Source organism: Adiantum capillus-veneris, chromosome 19, assembly GCF_014529385.1.
Source record: "Adiantum capillus-veneris isolate H3 chromosome 19, ASM1452938v2, whole genome shotgun sequence".
Classification (NCBI taxonomy): domain Eukaryota; kingdom Viridiplantae; phylum Streptophyta; class Polypodiopsida; order Polypodiales; family Pteridaceae; genus Adiantum; species Adiantum capillus-veneris.
Genome location: NC_140949.1, coordinates 82,266,664 through 82,293,374, shown reverse-complemented (window position 1 = coordinate 82,293,374; position 26,711 = coordinate 82,266,664). Strand labels below are relative to the sequence as shown.

Genomic DNA, 26,711 nt, shown 5'->3' with positions numbered 1-26,711 from the left:
GAGCACTGACTCGGCATTTTGGTAACCTTCATTTGCTATCCCATATGGACCTATCTTGAGCCTTTTAGCGTTAAAAAACCGCATTGGGCATACACTCCCGCTACCCTTTGGCTGCCTAGGACCTTGGCACCTTGCCTAGCCTTCTGCACTATATCTGCCCGCAGCCTGTGCCCAACATAGACCACTTTCCGACTTGGACCAACTTTGGCTACACCACTGTGATCACCAGTAGGGTCCTTAGGGCCATTGCATTATGCATAGCATGTAGGTTTGTAATCCATCAAATAAATTAGCAAATAACTCCAGCGTTCTCTCTCTCTCTCTCTCTCTCTCTCTCTCTCTCTCTCTCTCTCTCTCTCTCTCTCTCTCGCTCGCTCGGTGTGTGTGTGTGTGTGTGTGTGTGTGTGTACTTGCGTTTTCAGTATTCAGCTTTGTGTTTGGAACTAACCCCTAAAGGTGGAATGGATCAATCAATCCAAGCACCATGGCCAACAATGTTTTCATCATCCCAGGACCCACCATGGATAGGAATCATCCATTCACAAGAAGAGTGTTGGAGACAGACTCCAAATCAGGACAAGAATTCAAAACCTGGATCCCATCTTCAAGTTTAGTCCAGGGGATGGCATTTGCACCATGTTGGTGACATGTACATATCCTCTACCCCATTTCCGATCCCATTTCCATGCAAGCATTACCTAGAAAATCAGCTAAACATTGTATGGATTTGGACCAGGCCATTAATGCCTGATAAAAGCGAGTCGTAGAAATAATCATAAAACCCCAGTTGTGTCAGTTCAGGGTCACTTATTTGTAATCATCAGGCTTTGTACATTAGGCCAGGGGCATGATCATCAGTAGGGTCCTTGGGAAGGTAGACTATCTTGAGCAGACAAACCGTTTTCGCACTTTACACTCACTCTCTCTAGCGTTTGCTGGGATCGCTCCTCCTTGTTGTGCTAGCGTTTCTATGTGTGCCTCCATCGCTCTCTCTCTCTTGCTCCATTACTCACTCCCACATGGTATCAGGAGTGCAGCCCAGAGCTTGTTGAGGTTTTGCTGGTCATTGGCGACAACTTTCATCGTGAGAAACTCTCAGCCTTCCATCGTCCCCCCACCCACCCACCCCCCCCCCCCCCCCCCTCCTTGCGTTTTTGGAGATTCCTGCATTTTTTGGGGGCAGCCAGCATCCCTCTACTCTCTTACAGAAAGCCCCCTCCCCCTTGGCCTCCCATCGCCATCAGTAGCCCTTCCTTGGGTGTGGGTTTTTGTTTGTGGTGCTTTTCAGCTAATGGAACCCCTTGCGTTTTCAACATTGGCATCATTTGGGGCTAGCCTCACATGGTCTGGAGCACTCTCTATTGCCCGGAGCCAGAAGATCTCAACATTTGGGACGTATCCACATGTTATTGGCTGTTTTATTCATGTAACGGAGGATCCTTTGAAGGACTCTATCTGCAAGTTCTACTACCGATCTAGGACCTAAGAGCACGCTGAATTTTCTGTTTTATAGCAGTTTTCATCCCCTCGTATCTGTGTTTTCTGTACGGGCAGCCACCTATCTCTTGTGTTATTTGCTTCTTACCTCGGTATCCATTCTACGACTTTAGATCTCCAGCCAAATTGAGACTGGCCAAATCGCTATCGACTTCGATGGCTTTAGATCCGTCACTCAAGACCAAATCGATGAGTGAGGAGATTGAGACACACGAGTCTTCACCTTTCTTATGATGAACCTTTCGGATCGCATCATGAAGGAGGTGTCCACTGAGGAGCATGCCATCCTTTATGGAGACGGATCCTTGATCAGTTTGAGGAGAAATCCTTTGCCCGTCAGATCACACTTGAGCGGGAGCTCTACACCCTCTAGTTCAAATATTTCAGCTCTCTTGCTGGGTTGACCTATCGCATGCGGAAGGGAGCTCTTCACCCTCTAGTTCAAACATTTCAACTCTCTTGCTGGGTTGACCTACCGCATGCGGGAGTTATGGGACGACCTTGTCCAAGCGACACGATCTCGGCCAGGATGGTAGGGTTACTGCTCTTCAAGCTTTCTTAACGCTTTGATCCCTACTTTCAGAGCCTGCTCACATCTCGACGCACTTCATTCCCACTTTGGGATGAGGTCCTCCCTTCCCTTTGACAGATCGAGGGGCACTCCTCTTTCAGAGCCGGGGGTTCCGTTGTTACAGATGGGACACGCATTGCCTGTAAGGTGCGAAAGCAGTTTGTATGCATAGGGTAGTCCACATGTAGGCTAGATGCGAGATACACAGAGACACCTCCATTGCTGTGTATACATGTTTGCTAGATATGCACACGAATCAAACGTCTCTGTTACATTCTCTCCATAGCTCAACCATGTTCTTCATTCATGATTTTTGAATGGTTTGAGCTTCAAACCTTGTTCTAGATGAAGAGTTTCTTGTGGAAAGAAGCAAAAGTCTTGCAGCACCTCTAGGGAGCATTTGTAGAAAGGTTGACCACATAGCCTGATTATCTATGCAACTTCAACTCAGCATAAAGTTTTTTAGCAGACAGTAAAATCACATCAATCTTGCGGCAAAGAGAGCATTCTCTCTTGGTCTATGGAGTTGTGAGCACTTTCAAGGTAAGACATTCTTCTGTTTCTAAATGATTTATTTCTCATGCATCTCATCTTGCTCAAGAATGTTGTTGTTGTTTGCAACTTCCTTGTCAAATGAGCATGCCTACATGTGCACACTCTTGCCCCCATGCATATGCGTGTGCAACACACACACACACAACATATACACTAATTGCATTCATTTAAGAGTTGTGGCTTGAAATTTCGATTTTATAACTTTCACTTTTTCTTTTATATGATTGTACTCTTTTGTAGCTTCTCTAATGGTGATATTTATACCTAAAGAGGGTTCTTGTGCAATACCATCCACAACTCGGTCACACACTGAGATTGGTAGTTAAATGACATCTTTCTTCAAAATCCAGGTTAAAAATGATGATAATGATGAAGATCTTGGTCTTGTAAGACTAAAATTTGATAAAGGTGATCCCACCTTTGCAAAGGTTCGTGAGAAAATTGAGGGAGATGAGATGAGATTGTGGCTGGATGCTTTGACTTCATTGAGGAGAACCATATTTTAAAGAAACAACAAGAAGAGCGTTGGACACTCAGCAATAAGGTTCAAGTTCGCATCAAAAGGAGTGTTGAAATCACTCAAGAGACTACTTCTTCAAATAAGCGTAGATGCTTAGGTGACATTGCTGAAGAGAAAGAGGATCGTCCAAGAGATCTCACTACCAGACTTGCAAGCACATTACTAAGTGCAACCGTTCTTGAGCAGTGGCAAAATGAATGCACTAGAATAAGAGGAAAACTGAAATAATTGAACGTCTCAAGGGATGACAGGTTTGAAATCCATAGTGAATACTTCAATGGGCAGCCGCAAGTACGAATTTGGTGTTATGAATGCGGATGTTTGTATGGGAAAGGTTTAGTTGAAGGAAAGCATGTTGCTTATAATTGTCTTTCTAATTTCATGAGGAACCATATCTTGGAGAGTAATAGACATGAGAAAAAATATTTGGCATTTCGTGGACTTAGAAAAGATGCCACACAAGGTGTATCGGTTGGGCAACAACAAGATGATGAAGAACAAATTGAGGCTGCAATAGAGACGCTGAATTCTTTGATGGCGGTAAATGAAGGTAATCAACATCTCTTGTTTACTTGAATGTGACAAGATCATTGATTGATCTTCATATTTTAGCTATATGCATCTCCATTGCATGCAGGTTGGGACTTTGAAATTGTTATAGCCACATTGCACAACTTTAAAGACAAAAGTTTTGTTCGTGTGAGATGCAAGTATGATGACACGTGGCTGCGTTTGTGCCCTCCACGGTCAGACTTGTCTACTCTACTTACCGAGCGCACAAAGTCAATCTTGCACACAAAGGCACTCTTGAAGGAGGAGCATAAAGTCAACCCAACGCTCACAGGATTACGTGGACGTCCTCGTAAGAACAAAGAGCATGATCCAAAGAAAACTTCTTTGAACAAGTTTGTGGTTTCTACAAAGCATGGAAGTTCAAATCAAGGTGATGTCTCTTTTTCTTCTGGTAACCATGCAGAAAGTGAGAGTTCAGTCTTAAGTTTGAAACTTTTATGCTGGGCTTCGTGGATCCATGACATCAAAGTCAACAAAAAGAGTGTTAGTTTGAAGCCTTTGTTAGATGATCAATGTGGCAGTAAGCTTTGGTTTGCACAGCCTTCCACAAAGGCAACCTTTCGTGATGTAAATTCTATTTTTTGCATAGATGGTTGCGTTCGTCACATTAGTTGCCCACGTGTTTCTAGTAGTGGGCTTCCGTTTGAAGGCTTTTCATGTGACCATTGCAAGGGCATACCTAAGCTTCCGGATTTTAGAATGAGGTTGTATAAAGAGAAAATGGCGTCAAAAAGAGAGGTAGTAGAAGAATTGATTATGGAAGGAGACTAGACTATCTCACTAGAAAAGAGCTCAGACAAGAAACTCTTTCTTCTAAAAAGCATGCAAGAGATCTCACCTTTAAACTTTGGTGGGAAAAGTCACAGGTTGCTATTCTTTCTGTGTGATTACGCACATCAAGGGAATCAAATATGGAGTCTATCAATATAAAGGACATAAAGAGATTTTGTAACAACATAATAGAAGCCCATATGCTAGGGAAGTTTGGTGGTAAGCATGCTCTATGGGGCTTCCTTCAAGATGTGGCCCAAAATATGCTAAGGGAAAAGGAAGGAAAAAGATATAGTGCAAATACAAAGGCTTTGTTTGAAGTTGCAAAGATGTGGGGTGGACCAAGGTTACATGATTTCCTTGCCAGCAACCTTACATGCCCTTCACATTCAACAACAAAGAGAGGTCATAGACTTGCCACACAATTCTTGCCAGCCATTCAAGGTCACATGTTTGATGCCATTGCTGAAATCTATCAAAAGGAGAAAGAAAAGCATGGACTTATGTCACTTGTTCCTTTCAGTTTGGTAGAGGATGAGACCGTCATAAAGAAGAGAATAAGGTAAAGTCAAAACCTTGGAATAAAGGGTTCTTTGAGCTTGAAATAGAAGCCTCATTTACTAATGTTTTCAACATGTAAATGCAGGTGGAATCCAAAAGATGACACCCTCGTTGGATTTGATGGACACAAAGTTGAGGACCATGAATGTGAAACTTCAAACTTGATCAAAGTTGGAGTTGTGAAGGCTGGCTATGAGATGATTATCAAACCATTTGAGAATCATGTCATCGGTGGTTGTTTTTGTGGCAAACCCACTTCATGAAGCCCTATCACGACTTGTTTTGGTGGCTCATTCCACTTGCAACCAATTTGATGCACATTATGTTCACAAGCAATGGGCTGAAATCTTGAGCTTGTGGGATGAGAAGCTAAAGCCTACAATTGGCCCGATTATTGGACATGCCTCTGATGGCAATAGTCGTCGAAGAGCATTGATGCTGGCTGATTATGTTCATAAGAATGGCACTAGATTCCAGATCGAATGGGACGGGTGGCCTCTTTCAACCAAAATGAAGGATGGAGATGTTTTGGGCATGCATGATCAGGACCTTGTACACAATGGAAAGAAGCTTGTCAATGTTCTCGATAAGCCAAAGTGGCAGCTAGCTCTTGGTGATGTGTGGACAACCTTGAATCATGTCACCATTGTGTATGATTCTTTTCCTATTGACAAGCAGATGCTGAAGGAAGTGGATATCAAGCGAGAGGATCGTCAAAATTGGGCAACAACTCAAAGAATATATATATAGCAGACAAGTGCAATAGTGTTTGGGAGAGCTAGCAAATAGTGAACAACATCGACGAGAGCGTAGTATGATAGGGACACGTGCCTATCTTGAAATTGGTGGAGAATACATTGACATCTTTTTATCTCCTCACTCAAACTTGGGAGTGAGAGTCCATTTAGCAGCCAAAGTGAATTTTTTCTTCCAGATTTGGAGATCTTGCATACAACACCATCCAAAATATACACTCTCAACAAATTTTATCAGTAAAGAGACATTTTTGGATGTACAAATCTCATGCCACTTTGTGGTTTTTCTTATCAAATATTTTAGAGACTTTCACTGAAACTTCAGGTGTCCTCTACATCTCACCGGCTCAGATGTAGCTGGAATATTCTTCAGCAAAGTTGGGAGCATGGTTGGGCAAGAGCGTACTTACAGCTTGATGGACATGATACAACGATACTAATCTTGAATAGGCTTGCACATTTGGAATGCAAAGATGATGGTGTGGCATTCACAAGAGCTCACAAGAAGCAAGAGCACATATGGAGGGAGTTAAATCTCATAGAAGTAATGCAAGAGGCAAACTTAGGTGATTACACATGCGTTTCAACCAATGAAAAGGTCATTGTTGCTTCACAAAGAGGATTGGAAAGTGCCCATAAAATTTTCGCTCACTTGCACGTGAGGCCAAAAGGAAAAGAAGACCAAAAATGGTGGTTCCAGCCTTGGTCAATTAGAGTGTTTGATGCATATGCATACTCAAATCTGCAAGACTCGGACACAGATAAAGAATATCCTACTTCCATGGATCTGGAAGTATTTCCAGATGAAGATGCTGCTACAAGTGAGGTCAGGAATATTATTGACTCCGTTCTAGATGAGGAAGAAGAGACAAGTCCTGTTGTGGAAGTCGAAGACAATTACAAGTTTCTATTCAAGTCTACACTAGTGAGTCAACTCAATAGCAATCCAGCACTCTCTAAAGAGAGACTTACAAGAGTACGACAAGGAGCGTACTATGCCAAAGAACAAGAAACAAATCATGCAAGGATAGGTGAAAACTTATTTGGTATTGGTATTGGTTCTGATTGTGCCGTGTTCTTTCAAGAACAGACCATGCATGGGAAGGTGACAAGGTCAGGCTACAAGCCATGAACCTCCAGAGGCAAAAAGAAAAATTTGAAAGAAAATGGTACTTGGGAATACAAGAGAGGATTCATCCTTTTGGATAGACCTTTGGGGGTTGAGGTTCAGCTCGGATGGTATCAAAAAACTAAAGGGACTAGGTGCTTTACATATGACTTGACAAATCTGGATATGGTGAGCGTCTTCAATTATTTCTTGAGAGACCACAAGGGATAGGCAAGGTGTGCTTTACTGTTTGTCTTGGTCGGTGAGCTTTAGTATATGTAATTGTTAAAACTGTAGTATTATATTCCCATGGCTATGATCTGATTTCATTTGCAGGAGTTTGAGTCACAAGGAGGAGCTGATTGAACTACTTTTTGCTCCATTACATTTTGGAATGGATTGGTATAGAGTCATTCAAAGCTATGCTTTTATACATGCCTATCTGCGCCATTTCAATGTGCTTTTTGATTGCAATTTATCTCATATGGTTTCGGAGCGCGTTTTTTCTAGGATATGTGTGACATGGTTGTGGTGAAGAAGCTCTCGAATGTTTCCACCTGATGCTAATTGAGCTAGCTCTCAGACGTTCCCATCTTGTATGCAAGCTGGTTAAAAGTTCTTGATATGGATGCTGATGAGCTTGATGTAGATGCGCTTGGCCTCACCTCTGTTTGTGAAGAAGTGGAGCTGGCGGCAATGAAAACTGTGGAGCTCTATTTTGGAGAAAAGGATTTACCAGTGAATAGCAAAATTAGCTACTTTATCTCGAGTACTTGGTGCAGAATGTAGTCGTTTGGAGCGCATTTTTTCTAGGATATGTACGACATGGCTGTGGTGAAGAAGCTCTCGAACATTTTCAGTAGATGCTATTTGACCAACTCTCGGATATTTCCATCTTTGATGCAAGTTGTTTAAAATTTCTTGATGTGGATGCTGATGAGCTTGATGTAGACATGCTTGGCCTAACCTTCGTTTGTGAAGAAGTGGAGCTGGAGCAGTGAAAAAGCATGTAGTCCCTTGCAGAGCATGTTTGCTAAGTTATGCGCGACATGGCTGTGGTGAAGAAGCTTGTGGCTGTTATCTATGGGCCTGGTGGCAAAGATATATCTACAGATTGGGCTTTATGATTGGCACCACTCTTTCAATGTAATCGTCTTTTGCCCTTGATATTTCTATCTCAACTCCATGCAACCCGGTCCATGGTTGCTTCTGTCACTGTGAGCGTTTCTTCCTCCTTTTATTCTTCTTCTAGAGCTGATCCTTCTGTGTCTAGTATCTTTTATTCTTGTTCTGAAGCTACTCCTTCTCTCGCTCTAGTATTGCTATAGAAGGTACAAGTAAAGTTTTTCGGAGAGTAATACACGCGATTACATACTTTATAGGTGATTTTCTTGTGCTGGTGCTTTTAAGAGAAACTTTAGCGTTGGATTTAATGAGTCTCTTTGTCTTGCCTAGATAATGTCATCCCACACAAACATGTGTATATGCTTCTACATGTGTGCTGCTTTGTGTTCATGCTCTCGAGTGTGCGTGTTTTAAATGGGGTGGATGGGTGGATAGAATGAAGTCTCTTGGCATGGACTTATGGGAGGATAGGCCTAGCAAAGGCCAGCCAATGGACTGTTTTGGCTTGGATTGCAGGAACATGACTTGCTTGACGTTGCTTTGGTTGACTTGTATACCATATGTGGCATCCTAGAAAAGCACAAGGAGTGATTCATGAGGTTCCAATTTGGAATAATCGTCTCACTTGGAGCATGTTGAGTACAGATTATGCTTAAAATAGTTGTGGCAACAAGCTCTAATTAGCTTTAAGTGTGTCATGAGCTTCCAATCTGGAGTAGTCTCACTTGGAGCATGTTGATTACAAATTATGCTCAAAATAGCTATGGCAAGCAAGCTCTAATAAAATCTAAGTTGTTGTCAGTATATGCAAAGTGAGGGCATTCCTTTCGTCACCTATCCTTTTCGTGCACCTTGAATCCCTGTTGCATGGCATGAGACATTGTCTTTGGCAAGATTGGGTTTTAGTCAGTTGAACTATACTGCACATTATGAAGAGGAATCCACTCTTGTATGAAACATCATCTCTTTGAACATGTTGGTAGCAAGCTTTTGGTGGTTGTTTTCAGCAATTGGGAAGTCTATGCCCGCAAGAGGGTCACATGGCTGAGAGAAATACTCGACATGAGATTCTTAGTTAGGGGGCTGTTATAGAGACATGTCTCGCATTGGCAATGATTTGGGTCGACGTGTACGACAAATGTGATGTCTTTGCATAAGCTGGAAAAGTTCTTGACAACTTTCTTGATTGTCAGGGATGTTGTCTCTCGAAACATGCTGTTGATTGCAAGATTTTCCCAAAATTTGGAGCGCATATTGTCTAGGATATGTGCAACATTGTTGTGGTAAAGAAGCTCTGAATTGTTTCCACCTCTGTTCACCAGTTGTGTTGCTACATATGCATGCACCTTGAAGGCCTTTCACTTATATAACATCATGAAACTGCTAGTTATGGGTTACCGTAGAACCATGTCTAGCTTGGTTGACATGTATCCCAAATGGCACGTCCTCTTTAAAGAAAACACATTCTTGATGAGCTTCCTATCTAGGATGTCATTACTTGGGAGCGCATTGGTAAAAACCATGCCCACAAAGTTGTGGTGAAGCACGATTTACTTGTTTCATTAGATACAAAGTGAGGTTTCTTGCTAAACTAAGCATCTTGGAATGTACTTATAAGGATGTGTTGAACAAGGTTTGGTTGAGCAAAATCACTTCCCCCATAGCAATTACTTTTGCTAGTGTGCTCAATGGATGTAGTTACTAGGGTCTAGTGGATGAGGGCCAAATCCTTCTTGATAGCATCAGGCAACATCATGGCAACATATTGGATGAGCACTATGCTTGCATGGTTGATCTTTTTGAGCATGCTAGCACATATATGTGCAACTTGAAGGAATGTGGAAATGTGCCTTATTGGAAGATATGCCACTATCTTAACTTTTTTGGTCTATTAGGTCAACCTCTTGCATTTGCTAAATATCAGATTTCATATCTCTCTCTCTCTCTCTCTCTCTCTCTCTCTCTCTCTCTCTCTCTCTCTCTCTCTCTCTCTCTTTAAGGACTTCCATCTCTGAATCTTGACAGACTAGTAATGCTCCCAGAGAAGAAACTCTAGCTCCACTCATCATTTTAACACAACTTGAACCAAGTGGAAGTGCAATGGTGATGTGGTCACATTTTGAAATCTATGGACTTGTGTCTTAAACTTTCTTGGGATCTTTCTTCTTTTTTGATTGTTATGAGGTGTGGTTTTATAATATGTTCTTCTTGATGGGCCTTTTTGATTGCTTAGTCAAAGTCAATCTAGATGACGCATGCAAAAAAGTAGGCCAATGGTTGCAAAATCAACTAGTCATCTAGGTAGCACAAGTATAGCAAGCTTTATGTACATAATTTTGCTCATGGAGAAGGAATGCTAGCTCTAATGATTCACCAAACTGATGTAAGTGTAGTGCACTTAAGTTTATGTGCATGTTTCCAGATTTATGAGTGTAGTGCCGTTGTAATAATCATCGGCAAAAAGCTTGTGTCAGTTGTCTCTTTTGCTACTCAGAACCTTGGAAACTAAAGAGCATAAATGCTACAGTAAGACACCTTGTACTTCCACCAAAAGACATACAAAAGAATCCCTAAAAGACCAAGCTAACCACAACACAACACAACATTATTGTCACTATGTGTCCGTATTACAACTATCTAATTACAAGGAAATTTTCAAAGTTCTTGACAAAAGTCTTAACATGATCATTTGGATCGATATTTTTAAAGCTTTTAGATTTGAATGTGGATAATGTGTAATAAAGTTTTGTGTTATTATGTTTTGTGACCCTTTCAAGTGCATTTTAAGAAAAAAACTAACTTTTAATGAAGGGAAGTTATTATTAATTCATCCCACAAAAAATATATGTACCATTAGGGATACATAATCTTAGATGAAATTTACGGAGGGGTGTAAGAGAATGAGGATTTTTTGGTACATAGGGGTTTTTAATAGGGGTCTCGAACGCACGTGATATATGAATGTTACACTAAGTGACCTCCCCGGGTAGCCTTTCAACTTGGTTTGCCAAGTATGAAAGCCCTCCTAGTTAAATTTCTCAATCCCCTTTTCTTTCATTGCGCTAATAGAGGGATCTTAGCCTAGGAGACTCTCCTAGCCAGTGTCTACCTCTTTACACAAGCACGACTAAAATTCATCCCGAAAAATGCAGATAATTATGTGCATTGCAAAAAATTGTTATGCTTGGTTGCAAAATTTAACTTTTAATGTGAGAGAGAGGGAGAGAGAAAGATCTTTTTTGTGAAGCTCCTCTTCACTTTGAGTGAATAATCTCTTCACAAAGTGCTTTGAATGCTTGTTGAAAAACTCAATGACTTGCCTTTAAGAAATCCAAAAAAATTTACGTGCAATTACTCAAAAAATCTTTAAAATTTCACCTAAAACCGAGAGAATTTCAAGGTTGCCCTTACTTTCAATAATTAGGGAAAATGTATTATTCTAGCCTTGAAAAGAATCCCCCTTTATTTTGGGTTGTTGCTTCTTGTGGGAACTTGAGATGAAGATGTTGGGTTGTTGTAGGGCATAGCTTTGGAAGGGGGCTAAATGTGTGGGAAGGGAGGCCCTTTAAAGGTTAATTGGGCACCTATATATATATATATAGATAGATAGATAGATAGATCATATGGCATGGGCGTCATTTTCTATCAAACACCGATACCCACCAACTCAATGCCCAATCTGCACCCAGTCACGTTGTTGTTGGGCCCCACCGCCTAGAGTTGACAACTCCTTGTGCAAGCTTGGTGAAGAGGAGGGGTCGCACCATCGACTGAGATATAGTCCTTGCTTCGATGATGAGCGAAACTCAATGAGTAGGTGTGCCGGGGGATAAGGGCGCGAAGGTGTAGAGCTGTCGTAAGGCTTGAGAGACCTACTGTCACCGACTCTCGGTGGCTTTTAAATCACCACGAAGCTACCCAATTCCCTTGATCAAGACCCACTTTGACTCTCTCTAAAGGCTACTGACTTGCCGAGCTCAAATTGGGGCACGGTCTTTGACTCTCTTTTCAGTGTGGTTTCGACCACTAAAACACACACATAAACACACTCTAATAGTCTCACACACCTAAGAAAAATTAGGGGCAGAATTAAAGGAATTTAATTGTCTTGATTTTAGAAATTGAGTAGTTTGTAGCATGCTGAAAAAGAAGGGATTTTTTAGAGCTTAATAGGATAGCCAAATGAGGTGCGATTTAAGCAATTGATGGCTCTATGGAAAGGTGTCATAAAGCACTTTGCACACACATATGTTACACTAGCCAGTGGTCGCTTCAACGAGAGTTGTGAAGCGATTAAGAAAGCTGAAAATGAGCATGAAAATACAAAAAAATGAATACACAGTCAATGCTAAATGCAAGTTCCCCTTCACCTCATCACCAAAGGGAAGTGGAGCATGCTATTGCCCGAGTGGTGATTAGGGTTTGGGATTATTATGCTAATGTAGAGATTAGAGAGTGGTAATAGAAAAATGCTAAACACTAACACACAAACGCATAACAACAATCCTAGCTAACACACCGTAGCTTTGAAACCACTTGATGGGAATGGGATTGTGCTAGCTAGGGTGGATGAAAGAGAAACATCGTGCACACAAGTGAGTGGGTGTTGGCCATATTATCACTCAAGTGAATTAAGATCAATTAATTTGGACTCATAAACACGATCTTGAGTATGTGCTAAGCCATCACAAGCTCACCAAAAACAAGAGAGATGTAATGCAGAATAGACTTGTGTTTATTCATTTATGAAACAAACTTTCAGTAGCTCTATAGACTTGCACCATTGCATGTGGGATAAATCCACTTTCCTCTCCTTGAATCATACTCTAGTACTCTAGGAAAAATCTCACACCTTTACAATGAATAGGCTCTTCAGTTTCCATGGGAGAAACATTTCCAAGAGCACCAGCCTCGCCCTTCCCGATATCAATACCTTGATTTTCCATAATAAAGCATGTGAGAAGATCATGTAGTAAATGATGATCATAATGATCTCTCTAACCATGGATCACAAATGCACGGATAACCTGTAGACAAAAAGAAACCTAACCTTGGGTAGAGTCTTCTAAGTTCATGTAATTCCTTAGCATGGCATCCAAGCCAAAGAGCTCATCTGCATCATGTGTGAGTTATGTGGAAGTGCTTGGGTGACAACCCTAGTCAGCCACCACTCACTCACTTGGCACAATGGAGACGTTTTGTATACATACCAAAGTAGCTTTGTTCCTGTTCTATGAAATCACCAACTTACCTACGGGCTCTTGATACACGTTTTCTTGTGCCCATCATTTTACAGAGCATATATCTCCCATTGGTAGTCGAGTACAATGCATTTAAGCTCAGTCACACAGACAATTGAAAAGCACAAGGGATGGTACTTGTGGCCACACGATAGGTGAAAAACCCCAACTGCATGTTGACCCGATAGAACTTGTCCACATGCCACACAATTCCCTCCAATTATCACGATATGAGCACCAAACACAATCTTGGATGGTGGGGTAGGCACTAGCATAGCCCTGCCCTCTCGCTTCACAAAGTTGCAGGCTTCCTTCATGAAAGAGGCCTCCTTTTTAAGATCACAATGCACCCTCTCCATTTCTTGAACTATTGTCTGTAAAAAATGAAAACAAAGAGGATAATTATGGATTGCATAATCAACCATGAAGAACTCTTGAGCACATCTAAGCAATTCGAAGCACAATTGCACTTCACAGCAGTTTGAAGTACTTAGAAATGCTTCAAAGTGCATGTAAGTTCTTTAGAGTGCATGGACATTGATAAAAATCCAAGTAAATCACTTAGATGCTAGCACTTTTGAGCACTGTGAAGCACTATACAGCTTTTATGAGCACTTTGAAGCACCTTCAAGAACTTTATAGCACTTCTAGGAATTTTCAAAGTTCTTAAAATTTCTTGGAAGTGTTTGCAAATGCTTCAAAGTGATTGAATATAGATAAAAACCCTTGTAAACCACTTAGATTCTAGCACTTCCAAGCATTTTATGGAATCTTTCAGCACTAAAGTGCTTCAAAGTGCTTAACAAGGGCACTTTGAATCACTTGAGAGCAGTTGAAAGTGCCCTCAAGTTCTTAGAAGTCCTTTCAAGATTTAATAAGCACTTTGAATCACTTCTTATCACTTTGAGGCATTTTGAAACACTTCTAAGCACTATGAGGCTTTTCAAAGTGTTTAGGGTGCCTCAAAGTGCTTCAAAATTCCCTTTTAAGCACTCAGAAGCACTTTAGAGCAGTTAAATGCGCCCTCAAGTGCTTAGAAGTGCTTACAAGATTTAATAAGCACTTTGAAGCACTTATAAGAGCCTTAGGGCACTTTGAAACGCTTATTAGCACTTTGAGAGTTTTCAAAGTGTTTACAAGTGTGCTTCCAAGTGCCCTTGTTACGAACTTTAGAGCAATTAAATATCCCCTCAAGTGCTTAGAAGTTCTTGCAAGATTTAATAAGCTCTTAAAACACTTCTTAGAACTTTGAGTCTTTTCAAAGCTTTTAGAAGTGTGCTTAGAATTGCCTCAAAGTGATTAGAAGCACTTCCAAGTGCTTAACTATTGATGAAAATTCATGTAATTGGTAAACTGTATGTGCACAACAATGACTTCCTGCTTCATAGGCTCATCACCCTTGTGAGTGATCCAATCTTAGCTTCTTTTTGGAGGACAAGAGTTGCATTCTCTATTGGGGCTGCCATTCACTGCCCGTAGATTTGCTCTCAGCCGCTTCGTCTCCACAATGATCGGAGCACAAGCATTGTGGCTGCCTTCATTGCGCAGCCATAAATCACACTTCTCAACTAAGGCGGCCTTAGAGGAGGGGACCTTGTCTTCAACTTTATTGGCTTGGCAGTCAAGGTCATCTGCAGTTCTCTCAACCCACTCTGTGTACACGGGCTTGGTTAGACCTCAAAATTCTTCGACAGGAGGTTGGACATAGTAGCTCCATATGAGTCTACACAAAAATCCGTTTGTCTTGGTATAGACACACCGTAATCGAACTTGAACATCATCACCTTTCTATTCAGGCCCCACTTTCGCGGCTTCACATTCTCCAACATCATTCCACTAACAGCTACCCATGCAATCTTGTTGCCTTTAAGAGGTGCTTTGGCAATAGCACAGTTCTCATAGGCAAACCCCCTAGCAAACTTTGTCATGAGTTGAGAAGAAAAAATGTAACAATGTCGGGTACTCTGAAGATTCCGCCACGGAGAAGGTTAGTTTTGTTGCACCAAAACTGACCTACATGTGCATAGACATGACTCTAACATGCATGAAGTACATGCATTGCATATAGATAAGGTACCGGTGAGGTAGTACATTACCTTTTCGAGTAGACTTATCCGTAAGGGGGCCACTTTTAGAGAGAGATTCATAATCTGTAGGTGCAGATTCCGGCGCGAGGGAAGGAGTCGTTTGAGCAGACTTTGTAGGCTAGTCGATTGCTCTCTTGGACCTGCTGGAGGGTGTTATCCTCTTGGAGGGAGTGCTCATCTCTACATGCAATGAAGATGATAGAAAGATTGTGCTAAGAACAAAGAGGCAAAGTAGCAAAGCGTAGGGTCTGATGCAAGAATCTGAGTCTAAAAGCAATGCAAGAAGAGTCTCAAAGCTTAACCTTAGTTGTGCCGAGGACGGCGTTGAAGAGATTGGTGAGGGCCACAACATTACATTAATGCACTTTTAAAAGTATGGGAGGCCATGCGTGTGGACTGTAATCATCCGAATATATTAGCTAGATACACATGTACATCTTGCATGCTTTTATAATAACTTAATAACCTTAAGAAAATATTTTCCCTCTCTCTCCATTTTTAAATTTGAAAAATAGTCAAGTTGCCTTCTCCTATGGGCTATTAGGGGGCTATTGGTGGTACCACCAAAATGTACCAAAAGTGGTACCACCTATACATGCCATCACCTATGGACCTAACAAGGTAGTTTTGGTTATGTTTGGTTTTGTCTTGGGTGTATTTGTCATGCTTTTGTTTCTAACGGTAGCTTTTGGTACTATTTTGGTTTCTCCTTTGGTGGTTTAGGGTTTTTTCCTATCAATGGTGTTCTGGTGGTATTAGTAGTTTTAGGTAGTTATAGTCTCCCATGAGCAAGACCTCCATGAGGAGGATAGAGTAGTCCAAGTTTCCCTCTCCAAGGCATGTGTACATTGAGAGCATGTTTCCCTCCTCTTCCGCCTCCTCATCTAATGAAATTCTCTCCCCTACCCCTCCTCTCGCTATTGCAAACTTTGACCTGGAGAGAGTGATGTAGCATAGAGTAATGTAGATGTTTGTCCCTAATGTAGTTGTGCGTTAACCACATCAAGATGCCCCGTAGTTCTCTCGTCATAACCTCTATCATCCCCCGGAATATCTCATGTGTAGGGGATGGCTATCCTACCCAATCCTTTAGAAATGTTGAGCTGTACACACTTCTTGTGTAAAGACTTCTGCACATATAATCCATGTACTCTCAATAATCCCCACTATGGGCCTCATGTGTCTTAGTGAGTGGTACAATGTCTCTAGACTCTACCCTCCATCACTTCTCCCACTTTCCCTAGGCGTGTCTATGCTCTAATTGAGCTCTAATTAGAGGAAAACTGGGATCTCTAGCTGGAGTGCATAGTATCGCCCTTTTTCACAATATTTTGATTACTTATGCATGAGACGGAGCTCGGTCAGATGAAACGATTCCTTGATCTTTCTAATATAATTCCTTGCATATTTCGAAATAATTCAATGTCTTTGCATGCATGTCTTCACATACATTTGTGTGTGTGTGTATGAGAAGGAAGAGAGAGAGAGAGAGAGAGAGAGAGAGAGAGAGAGAGAGAGAGAGAGAGAGAGAGAGAGAGAGAGAGAGAGAGAGAGAGAGAAGGGGGGGGGGGGGGGGGGCACATGTGTAGTCTTTGTTCATCAAGTTGGTGGGGTGAATGACTCTCTCTCACCGAAACCAGGGAGTTGTACATATACAGAGAAGCACTATCACAAGAAGATTTAGAAATTTTCTCATGTAGGAAAACCAAGTCTTCCTCGGTGTTTTTCATACAATGCATAACATCATGAGCTTCTGCTCGAGAGGCACCGCATACCTAGCTAGGTACGATTGGGGGCATGGGACCGCCGGGCCCCCCACCGGGCCGGCGGTCCCCTGCCCCCAATCCGGTGGGGGGCCCGGCTGTCCCCTGCCCCCAATCGTACCTAGCTAGATATGCGGCGCCTCCCTCACAAAAGCTCATGATGTTGAGGTAAGTCACAATGTGGGAAATATTGTGAGAATTTGTCCAAAATTTCTTGTGTATAAATCACAATAGTGGAAAAAGTAAGTTGCACTTGTAGATGCCATGGTAGCACCTTTTATCACTCAGCAACTCTCCCATGACCATGAACACCTCGATTTTGTCCAGTGTAGGCTTATTGAATGGATGGATACCCGGGCGGCGTTGCTTATTGTGAGAGTAGACCTGAAGCCGTTACAAGGGAGGGGCCGTTAAAAGGAAGGAATGGGGATGGGTAGGTAGGGATTAGGAGCAGCAGCGTCGACACAAGGACCTGGCCGAGTTCCAGTAATATGCAAGGACAAGCGACCACGAAGATCAGGGCGTGCTCGACCAGAACGGGCAGGGATTAGGAGTGGGGAATGGGCAGGTAGGGATTAGGAGCAGCAGCGTCGACACAAGGACCTGGCCGAGTTCCAGTAATATGCAAGGACAAGCGACCACGAAGATCAGGGCGTGCTCGACCAGAACGTCATTTCAGAGAGAGAGAGAGAGAGAGAGAGAGAGAGAGAGAGAGAGACCATAAATACATGTGTTGATCGGCTGCTAAGAGGGCGAACTGTAGGCTCGCTGCACTAGCTTGAAGGTGAGAGTACGCGTTCAGAGAGAGAGAGAGAGAGAGAATATACGTAATGGAGAGAGTGAGAGCCGCCCTTGAGAGGTCATCATTGCCAAACATGCAGCCCGATGAAAAGGCACCAAGGGATCATCAGTGGAGCGCATCAAGCTCGTCTTTAGTAGTGCCCTCATCGCCCGCTTCATCGTCATTGCAGCAAATGCAGAGGAGCCCGCAGCTGGCGTACAGCTCCTCTTTTAAGAAGCCCGAGGTGCCATGCGCCTTCCAGATGCCGCTGCACTACCCCTCCTTCTCCAAAGCCCACTATGACAGCATGCCCGAGTGGCAGCTCGACCGCCTTCTCGAAGAGTATGGCCTCCCCGTCATGGGCACTCTCCTGGAGAAGAAGCAATATGCCATCGGCGTCTTCCTTTGGAAATGACACGGTACGGTCACCTGTAGGCCACCTTCCCTTCCTTTTAGTAAGGCCTCACTAAGGAGTCGCTTTTACTATGATCTTCATGGTCCAACTGGGCATTTTTCTAGGGTCAACCTCACAATCTCTAGTCAGGTAGCCTATCTAGTTGTCAACTCCATGCGACTACTCCTACTTAATTCACCTTCTACCCTCTCCTTACAAGCTATCTACCAACCGTCTCCCTTCTTTTTGAACAACATTGTGACCCTTCTGATCGACCTTCTGTCCCTTTAGTATTTTGCACTTGAATATCCATTTTTTCACTTTCTAATAAGCAATGCTCTATACATAGCACACTCGTGGCATCTCATTTGATGTATGAATCTTGAACTTGAGTGTTTTCTCTATGCAACCTATGATGGAGGAGTAGTTATTCTATTCTATGATAAGTTTAACTTTGACTATTATCACATCAAGCATTAGTTCGTCAAGCATAATTAGTTGTATGGAGATTAATTTAATGTATAATGGCACTTGTACACATATGAGAAGGGACCATTAGGGTAACAAATGCCCAATTATTTGGTGGGGTGTGAGTGGGTAGGAAGTAATAGCATTATCATGTGGCCTTGGTTGAGAGCTCTAGTTTACACTAATAGACAAGGACAAGCAATCTTGGTTAAGAGCATTATCTTGGGGCCTTTGTTGAGAGATATGGCTTATGCTAGTAGACAAGGACAATCAACCATGATGCAGATCTACAAGCTAAGATGATAGCATGACCTCTCTTTATGCATGTGGTCCCTGTCTTGTACATCACTTACTTATCCATCTTTGTTCACTCTCTATACTTCTCTTATTTACATGGAAGCTCCATTGAGCCAAGCAAGTTCACTCGATCATCAGGTGCATCTAGACCTCCAAGTCACTATGACACATAGTGTTTTTCAACTAGTTAAATCAATTCAGAGACAATTGTAGAGAGCATGAAAATATCACTAGATAATCTAGCTTAAAACGAGAGCAGTACTTCACATGCTCAGTAACTAAATTTGTACAATAGGTGATACATTCATAGGAGAATGGCCAAATTTCTTGGTGTAAACCGAAGAAATTTGAAGATCTAGGATAAAATAACAAGTAGGATCTTTAGTAAAGGAAAGTACATAAATACTTGAAGAGAATAAAAACAACAACTAGAATCTTGTAGTAAAGGGGAGTAGAGATATACTTGTAGTGAATAAAAAAATTGAGTACCAACTCGATACAATATATGTGATGGCATTTCCCACCCGGCCCATTCCCTCTCAAGTGTAGATGTCAACATTGAAAACAAAGCTAAGAGGATGTAAAAATAGTGGGGGCTAGATACCACAACATTGGATGCCTTGGCTCATGGAAATGAGCTCTATACATAGTGTTAGTAGTCAAGAATGATAGGCTCGTATATGCAGCATGAGTGGCTTGGGTGACATTGAAGACGTGCACCTCTCATGGCCATCGGCTATGAGCACTCACCACCCTTCTCATAGACCATTGATCGATAGCACTAGCCAACATCAATTGGTAGTTTGCTAGTATATAGACTATACACATAATGAATTAGCTCACTACCATCATGCTCACAACAACGATCACATCATTATTTAATCTATAATCACATCAAAGACGCATGCACTAATGACTTCTTCTCATAATGGAGACCTTATAAATGTGCACCATTTAACAAAGTGGGATGCATGCTTAGAGGTGGGAGTTAAGTGTATACTAACATAAGAGGCATCATACAAATGTATACACTAAAAGGTTAAAATAAGTTAAGCAGAAGCTCACAAACATAGGAATGATTTTCTATATAGCAAGGTTGTTCAAATTCTCATTAATTTTGGACAAAAGACACAAGGGTGTCTTCTAGCAAGAGAATTATATCTACAAAAGTCGATAAGTAAGAAAACCTATAGTTCATCCTAGTCAATCCATAGAGCTATTGAGGTGTATCTACAACATTTATTTTTTCTAGTTTGTCCACATAACTTGTAAATCTGATTATTAAATTATAATTATAAGCTATTGTCATTCAATTGGGGCTGCGATTTTATAGGTTGTATCTATCACTTTTGATGTCAATTACTTAAGGCAAAGTCAAGAATCACTTTTAGCCAAGGATCAAATCCCAAACTTTGACCAAACTATGAACTTTGATCAAACTATAAACATCGACGTCGCTTTTGTAATCTATATTGATAAGTTGATCAATAAGAAGAACTTTGCTAAGTGTATGACACGGTGTCTATGTATCTACAAGTTTTATCTACTTCTTTCTCTTACATATATTGTCGTATTTTGATTCCAATTGCTTCTATGTGTTACTAGGCAAAGGCTCTTCAAGTTGATATAAGTCTCTGGCACTGGGTTTTGGGTTTATTGATGAGTGCCTACAAGCTATTTTGTGTTGTACCTCAAGATATATGAGTTTGATTGACTAACCATCCTGTGTAGGATAGCTCTCATGATTCCTAAGACATAGGGTATTTTAAATGCTGGTTTTGACTCGTTAAAATTAGGGTTAGAGTCAAGTATTGTGCATCCGCATATTATTTGGAGGCTTTGAGACCATAAAATTGTCTATCTTAGTCCTCTTGAATATCTGTACAAGCTTGGTTGCATTTGGATTTGATTTGGTCAATGTAATGGTAGAGATTGAATCTTGGTTATAAATTAGCCTTTGGTGATTCTGCATTTGAGAGAGTATAGGATTTTCACTTACATAGATATTGTTTTCCAAGGACTTGGCACCTCCTTGTCTCCTCCATGCCCTAGCCGGCGGGTCTACCACATATCTTGTATTGACAGTTAATGTGAGGTTCTTGCTAATTCTACAATAAGATTTTAGTGGGTCGGCAAACCTTTTAACATTTGGCACCGTTGTCGCCACCTACGCTAAAGAAAACATTTACTCACAGTCATTTCTCTTAAGAAAATAGCTCTAGTTATTTCTAGAATAATCCTTCTTTTTGCACATTGGTGACCATTGATTTGGCTATTTTTGGTTAGGGATTTGAAGATAGTTGGGTATTGGCTAGAAACCTATAGAGTACGATTTGGACCGGTGGGATATCCTTTTAGGACCTTGGGTGAGAAAAGGATATTTACTGAGTTAAAAGAGAAAAAATCATATATTGATATTGATTATTTTTGACATGTCATGACATTTTCAAAAAAAAATTGCAGTAGAAGTAATATATAAGTTTTCTTCAAATTACTTTTTTTTTTGAGATTTGGATTTGTGTTCTTTCATGATAGTTTTCTTATAAACTTGCGGGTAAAATTGATAAGATCTTGCATTATCATTTATTTAACAATATTTACTAATGGTTTCATGTCTTCATCCTTTCATTTCAAAATCCATGCTCTTTGAGTCTGTCTATGTAATAGGACGAGCCTTTGAAGTTCTTAAAGTCGAAAAGAATGTAGCAGGGCATATCTTTCGTTAGCACGATTTGAAAGATTGTTGAAAAGTCTATTAAATAGAGCTTATACGAATGAGTTGAGATATTAAGAGAGAACATATATTCTTTTTTTTAAATAATACACTAAAGACGGATTTGATAAAGATTAATGAATAACAGATAGTCTGTCTATGAACAGTAAAATTGAGATTTTTATTAATATCAATGTTTTATATTTATGTGTTTTAGCTTGAAATGCATGGGTAGGCTTAAAATAAGTTGTAAAAGTAGTGGAGACCCAAAAATAGCGGTTTTATGAGTCGCGACCTAAAAGTTGCGTTTTTAGCCAAACAGAGATGTTTTTCACAATTCTGTCCGCTATACCTTGTAGACCAGACCTATTCCCGTCGTTTTAAGTACTTGGATCGCTCTGTTCTGAGTTTGTTTGTAAAAGTTATGATGAAAACAAACAGAAGACAGCAGCAGTGTAGTGTACACAGGGACAGACAGACATACAACATCATATAGTTCTCCCTGCTATCAACCAAGAAGTGGATTGTTTCTTCATGGTAGAGTATGGCAATTGAGATTATGAAGGTATATAATTATGTTTTTGTACTTTGATTATCATATTGAATTGGTTGCACGAGTATGTTCTTTTGGCTATTTTGTAGGCGATGCAGAAATCAATGTGTGAAACAGGATCTGTGCAAAGTGTCATGATAGAAATCTAACCTTTACGGATCGCTTAGCGATCACGTTCTTATATTACTCTCGCAGGTATACTTGGTACAAAAATCGTGCAGGCTTTTCGAGGAAAAGAAGGATAAAAGCACGACGGGTGGTGCGTTTGGGGATTCGTTTGGGGATCATTCACCGATCTCTTCTTCTGCGAGTGTGAGTGCGAGTGAGATGCTGCATGCAAGCGAACTAAAGCTCGGGGGTGGTCGGGAGGTTCGAGCTCCGTACAACGGAGTGCGTCCATATATTTTGCTCCTCTGTTGTATCAAAACTCTACAAAGATTCATCAATACAAAGATCTCTTTCTCTATCTTTTGCTATCAATCTCTATTATTCGGTTCCCGTGACAATTGGTATCAGAGCAAGCGGTTGATTCTGGACATGGAAGGATACGAGAGGAGGATGAAGGAGCAAGAAGACCTGATTCGACGACTATGAGAAAATCTGAAAATTGCAAATCGGGAGCGTGCTGAGGCTCTGCGGGGCAAAGCAGCACGAGAGCTTGATATATATGTAGACCTTGATGGCCAACATGAAGGTGAAAACCATGCTAATCCACCTGGAAACAATAATCATCGTGGCGACGCTGTGGTACCGCCAAAAGAAACGATGACGATATGGGAGAAGAGACAACCAAATCATTCTTAACGAAGGCTAAGCTTAAAGAGTTTGATGGCATAAGAAAGATATGCGAAGATTTAGAAGCGTGGATTGAAGAACTCAAAGATTTGGATTATACTTTCAATATCGAGAACACGACCACGAGACTTTCGAATGCTCAAGCAAGGTGATCGATAAGACAATACGTACCAAGATGGCTCAATTGGAGACTTTTAACGATGCGTACGATAAAGGTAAGTCATCTACCCCTTCTTTGTGATGTTTTATGTCTTTGATACGTCCTTTGAAAGCTTCTGTGAGATCGAATTTATGCGTAGAAGTTGAGATTAAAATTTGAATTTCTTAATTGATTTGGATAGTATTTATTGCTTCTTATCGTTTAAATTGATTGAGAAATTAAACTTGAAATTATATCGAGAAGTTAAAAGACTTGTGGACTTAACTAGTGGTAATAATAGTTTCATGAAAGAGTTAGTAGAAAATTTATTTATTTTTCTTTGAAGAGTCGAAATCATAAAGATGATTTCTATAACATAAACATTGATATGCATGATGTTATCATTGGTATCAATTAGATCATTGAAAATCATGTTTTGATTGATTGTTAAGAAAGAAAAATATATCTTTAATCATTTGATGATGATAAGTCACACTCTTTGTGGAAAGAAAGAGATTCTAAATCTAGTTTTAGCAATGGAATTGATAAGGTGACTTAGATAAGAGTGTGAGACGTTGCTTGTGTTTGCTTGTGTGAGATGTTGCTTGTGTTTGCTAATGAGATTAAAGAAGAATCTGGGGATAAACATAAAGAGACAAATTCAGAATTTATAGAGGATCTCTTACATGAAGTTAAGGATGTGTTCCGGACGATCTTCCTGGTATACCTCAGCCTAGAGCGGTAGACCATGCCATAGATCTATATCCAGGAGCGACACCTTATTCAAGATCTCCATACAGGTTCAATATTGATGAGCTTAAAGAGCTCAAGATACAACTTGATGACCTTTTGGGTTTCATTAAACCTAGTGTATCTCCTGTGTTATTCCAAAAGAAAAAGGATGGTACATATAGGTTATGCATTGACTATAGGGGGTTAAACAAACAGACCATTAAGAACAAATATCCTCTTCCTCACATAGATGAACTGCTTAGTCATTTGAGTGGTGCCACAATATTTTCAAAGGTTGACCTTCGTTCTGGCTACCATCAAATCCGTATCAAGGCCGAGGACATTCCAAAGATTTCTTTTCGTACACATTATGGAAATTATGAATTTAGAGTTCTTGCTTTTGTTTTGACTAATGCACCAACAACTTTCATGTGCTTAATGAATAATATTTTTCACCCGTATCTTGAGGACTTCATTCTGGTATTCTTGGATAATATTTTTGTGCATTCTATGGATGAAGAAGATCATGCATTGCACTTAAAGAAAACATTTGAGGTTTTGCGTGAACATAAATTATATGCCAAAGCAAGTAAGTATTCTTTTGCAAAGGATCAGATTGTGTATTTGGGAAGAGTGATTTCTAAAGAGGGGATTCACATTGATCTTGATAAAGTTAAGACTATGTTAGTAAGAGATGTAAGAAGCTTTATGGGTCTAGCACAATATGAGAGAGCACACATTAAAGATTTCTCTAAGATAGCAAGTCCTTTGACCGAATTGACCAAGAAAGACAAGGGTTTTGTGTGGACTTCTAGATGTGAGACTGCTTTTGAGACCTTGAAGGCTAAAATAGCGGAAAATTATGTTTTAAAAGTTCCTGAGATGGGCAAACCATTTGTTGTGTCCTGTGACGCTAGTGGTTCACAATTAGGTTGTGTTTTGACACAAGAAGGAAGAGTGGTTGCATATGAGTTTAGGAAATTAAGACGACATGAATTGAACTATGCAACACATGATCTAGAATTGCTTGCTGTTGTTCATGCATTGAAGCATTGGCGTCATCTCTTGCTTGGTGTAAAATTTGAATTGCGTACTGATCATCAAAACTTGAAGTATATTTTCACTCAGCCATTGTTAAATAACAGACAAAGAAGATGGATTGAATTGCTGGCTGAGTATGACTTTGATTTGAAGTATTTGTGTGAAAAAGAAAATAAAGTTGCAGATGCATTGAGTCGTACGCTCATGGGTAATTTGTTGACTGTTGTGCGATCCAATTTGATTGATGATATGCATGCTGAAGTTGAAAATGATTCTCTTTATATGCCTATTTTGAAATTCTTGCGTGAGAATATTGGTGAGAGGTATGACAATAGATATCACTTGTATAAGGAAAATCTGTATTATTATGACCGCTTGTGTATTCCTGCAAATTCTGCTTTTAAGAGTCAAATTCTGCATGAGTGTCATAATTCACCTTTTTCTGGTCATCCTGGATTGAATAAGACACATGAAAAGATTAAAAGTTCATTCTTTTTCCGCGTATGAAATTGGATGTTAAGAATTATGTGCGTGAATGCTTTCAATGTCAACAAGTTAAGATTGAACATAAGAGGATACTTGGTGACCTTTAACCCTTAGACATTCCTTTACAGAAGTGGGAGTGTATATCCATGGACTTTATCATTAGACTTCCTACTACTCGTGGAGGGTATGATTCGATCTTTCTGGTGGTAGATAGACTCACAACACAAGCTCACTTCTTTCTTGTAAAAATAACTTATACTGCATTGACTATTACATACTTGTTTATGAAAGAGATATTTCGTTTGCATGGCATGCCCAAGAGCATAGTGTCTGACAGAGATTCTAAGTTCACTTCTCATTTCTGGAGAGCGACTTTTGACTCTATAGGTACCCAGTTACGCATGTCTACTGCTTTTCATCCTCAAACAGATGGGGAAACGGAGAGAGTGAATCGTATTCTAGAAGATATGTTACAAATGTATGTCAATGAAAACCAATCTAGTTGGAATGAATATCTGCCTTTGGTGGTTGAATTTGCATATAACAGTTCATATCATTCATCTATTAGGATGACTCCGTTTGAGGCAATGTATGGCTATAACTATCCTACACCTATTCATTTTCTTAATTCGAGGAATAAGGTAGAACTGTCACGTGAGATGCTTGAGAAAATGGATAGCGAGTTGGCCAAAATCAGGGGGAATATTAGAGAATCTCAAAAGAGACATAAACTGTATTATGACAAGAAACATCGTATTGTGGAGTATGAAACTGGTGATATGATTTTTTAACGGTTATTCCTGAGAAGTCTCATTTGATTCTTGGAAATGATAGAAGATTGTCTCCACGATTTGTTGGTCCATTTAAAATTTTGAAGCGCATTGGTTCATTAGCTTACAAATTGGAATTGCCTTCTCATGTTAAAGTGCATCATGTATTCTATGTGATTTTATTGAAAAAGTACGTTCCTAATGTGCATAATGTTTTAGAGGACAACTCTAAGTGGAAAGATGACGGACCATTGACTGTAGAACCAGACTTAGTACTACATAGGCGTTTTAAACATCTGAGAAATAGAGACATTGTGGAAGTTTTGGTTAAGTGGCAGAACTATCCAGTAGAGGATGCATCATGGATTGATCTTAGTGTTTTGCAAAGAGAATTTTCCTCTCTTTAGACCAACTCT

At 40.5% G+C, this 26,711-nt stretch overlaps 1 protein-coding gene and 2 pseudogenes across 1 annotated transcript; all 3 read left to right on the top strand.

Annotated features, from left to right (window-relative positions):
* Positions 1-1,909: 1,909 nt before the first annotated feature.
* On the top strand, positions 1,910-4,419 carry LOC147434335 (uncharacterized; annotated as a pseudogene).
* A 397-nt stretch (positions 4,420-4,816) lies between these two features.
* On the top strand, positions 4,817-7,912 carry LOC147434334 (uncharacterized; annotated as a pseudogene).
* A 9,850-nt stretch (positions 7,913-17,762) lies between these two features.
* On the top strand, positions 17,763-18,714 carry LOC147434333 (uncharacterized). Its single transcript, XM_086489924.1, has one exon. It carries the CDS (start codon positions 17,957-17,959, stop codon positions 18,320-18,322), a length of 366 nt encoding a protein of 121 aa, XP_086346050.1. The 5' UTR covers positions 17,763-17,956; the 3' UTR covers positions 18,323-18,714.
* Positions 18,715-26,711: the final 7,997 nt, after the last annotated feature.

Coding starts and splice junctions, on each gene's coding strand:
- LOC147434333 (XM_086489924.1), top strand. CDS start 17,957: ATGGAGAGAGTGAGAGCCGCCCTTGAGAGGTCATCATTGCCAAACATG.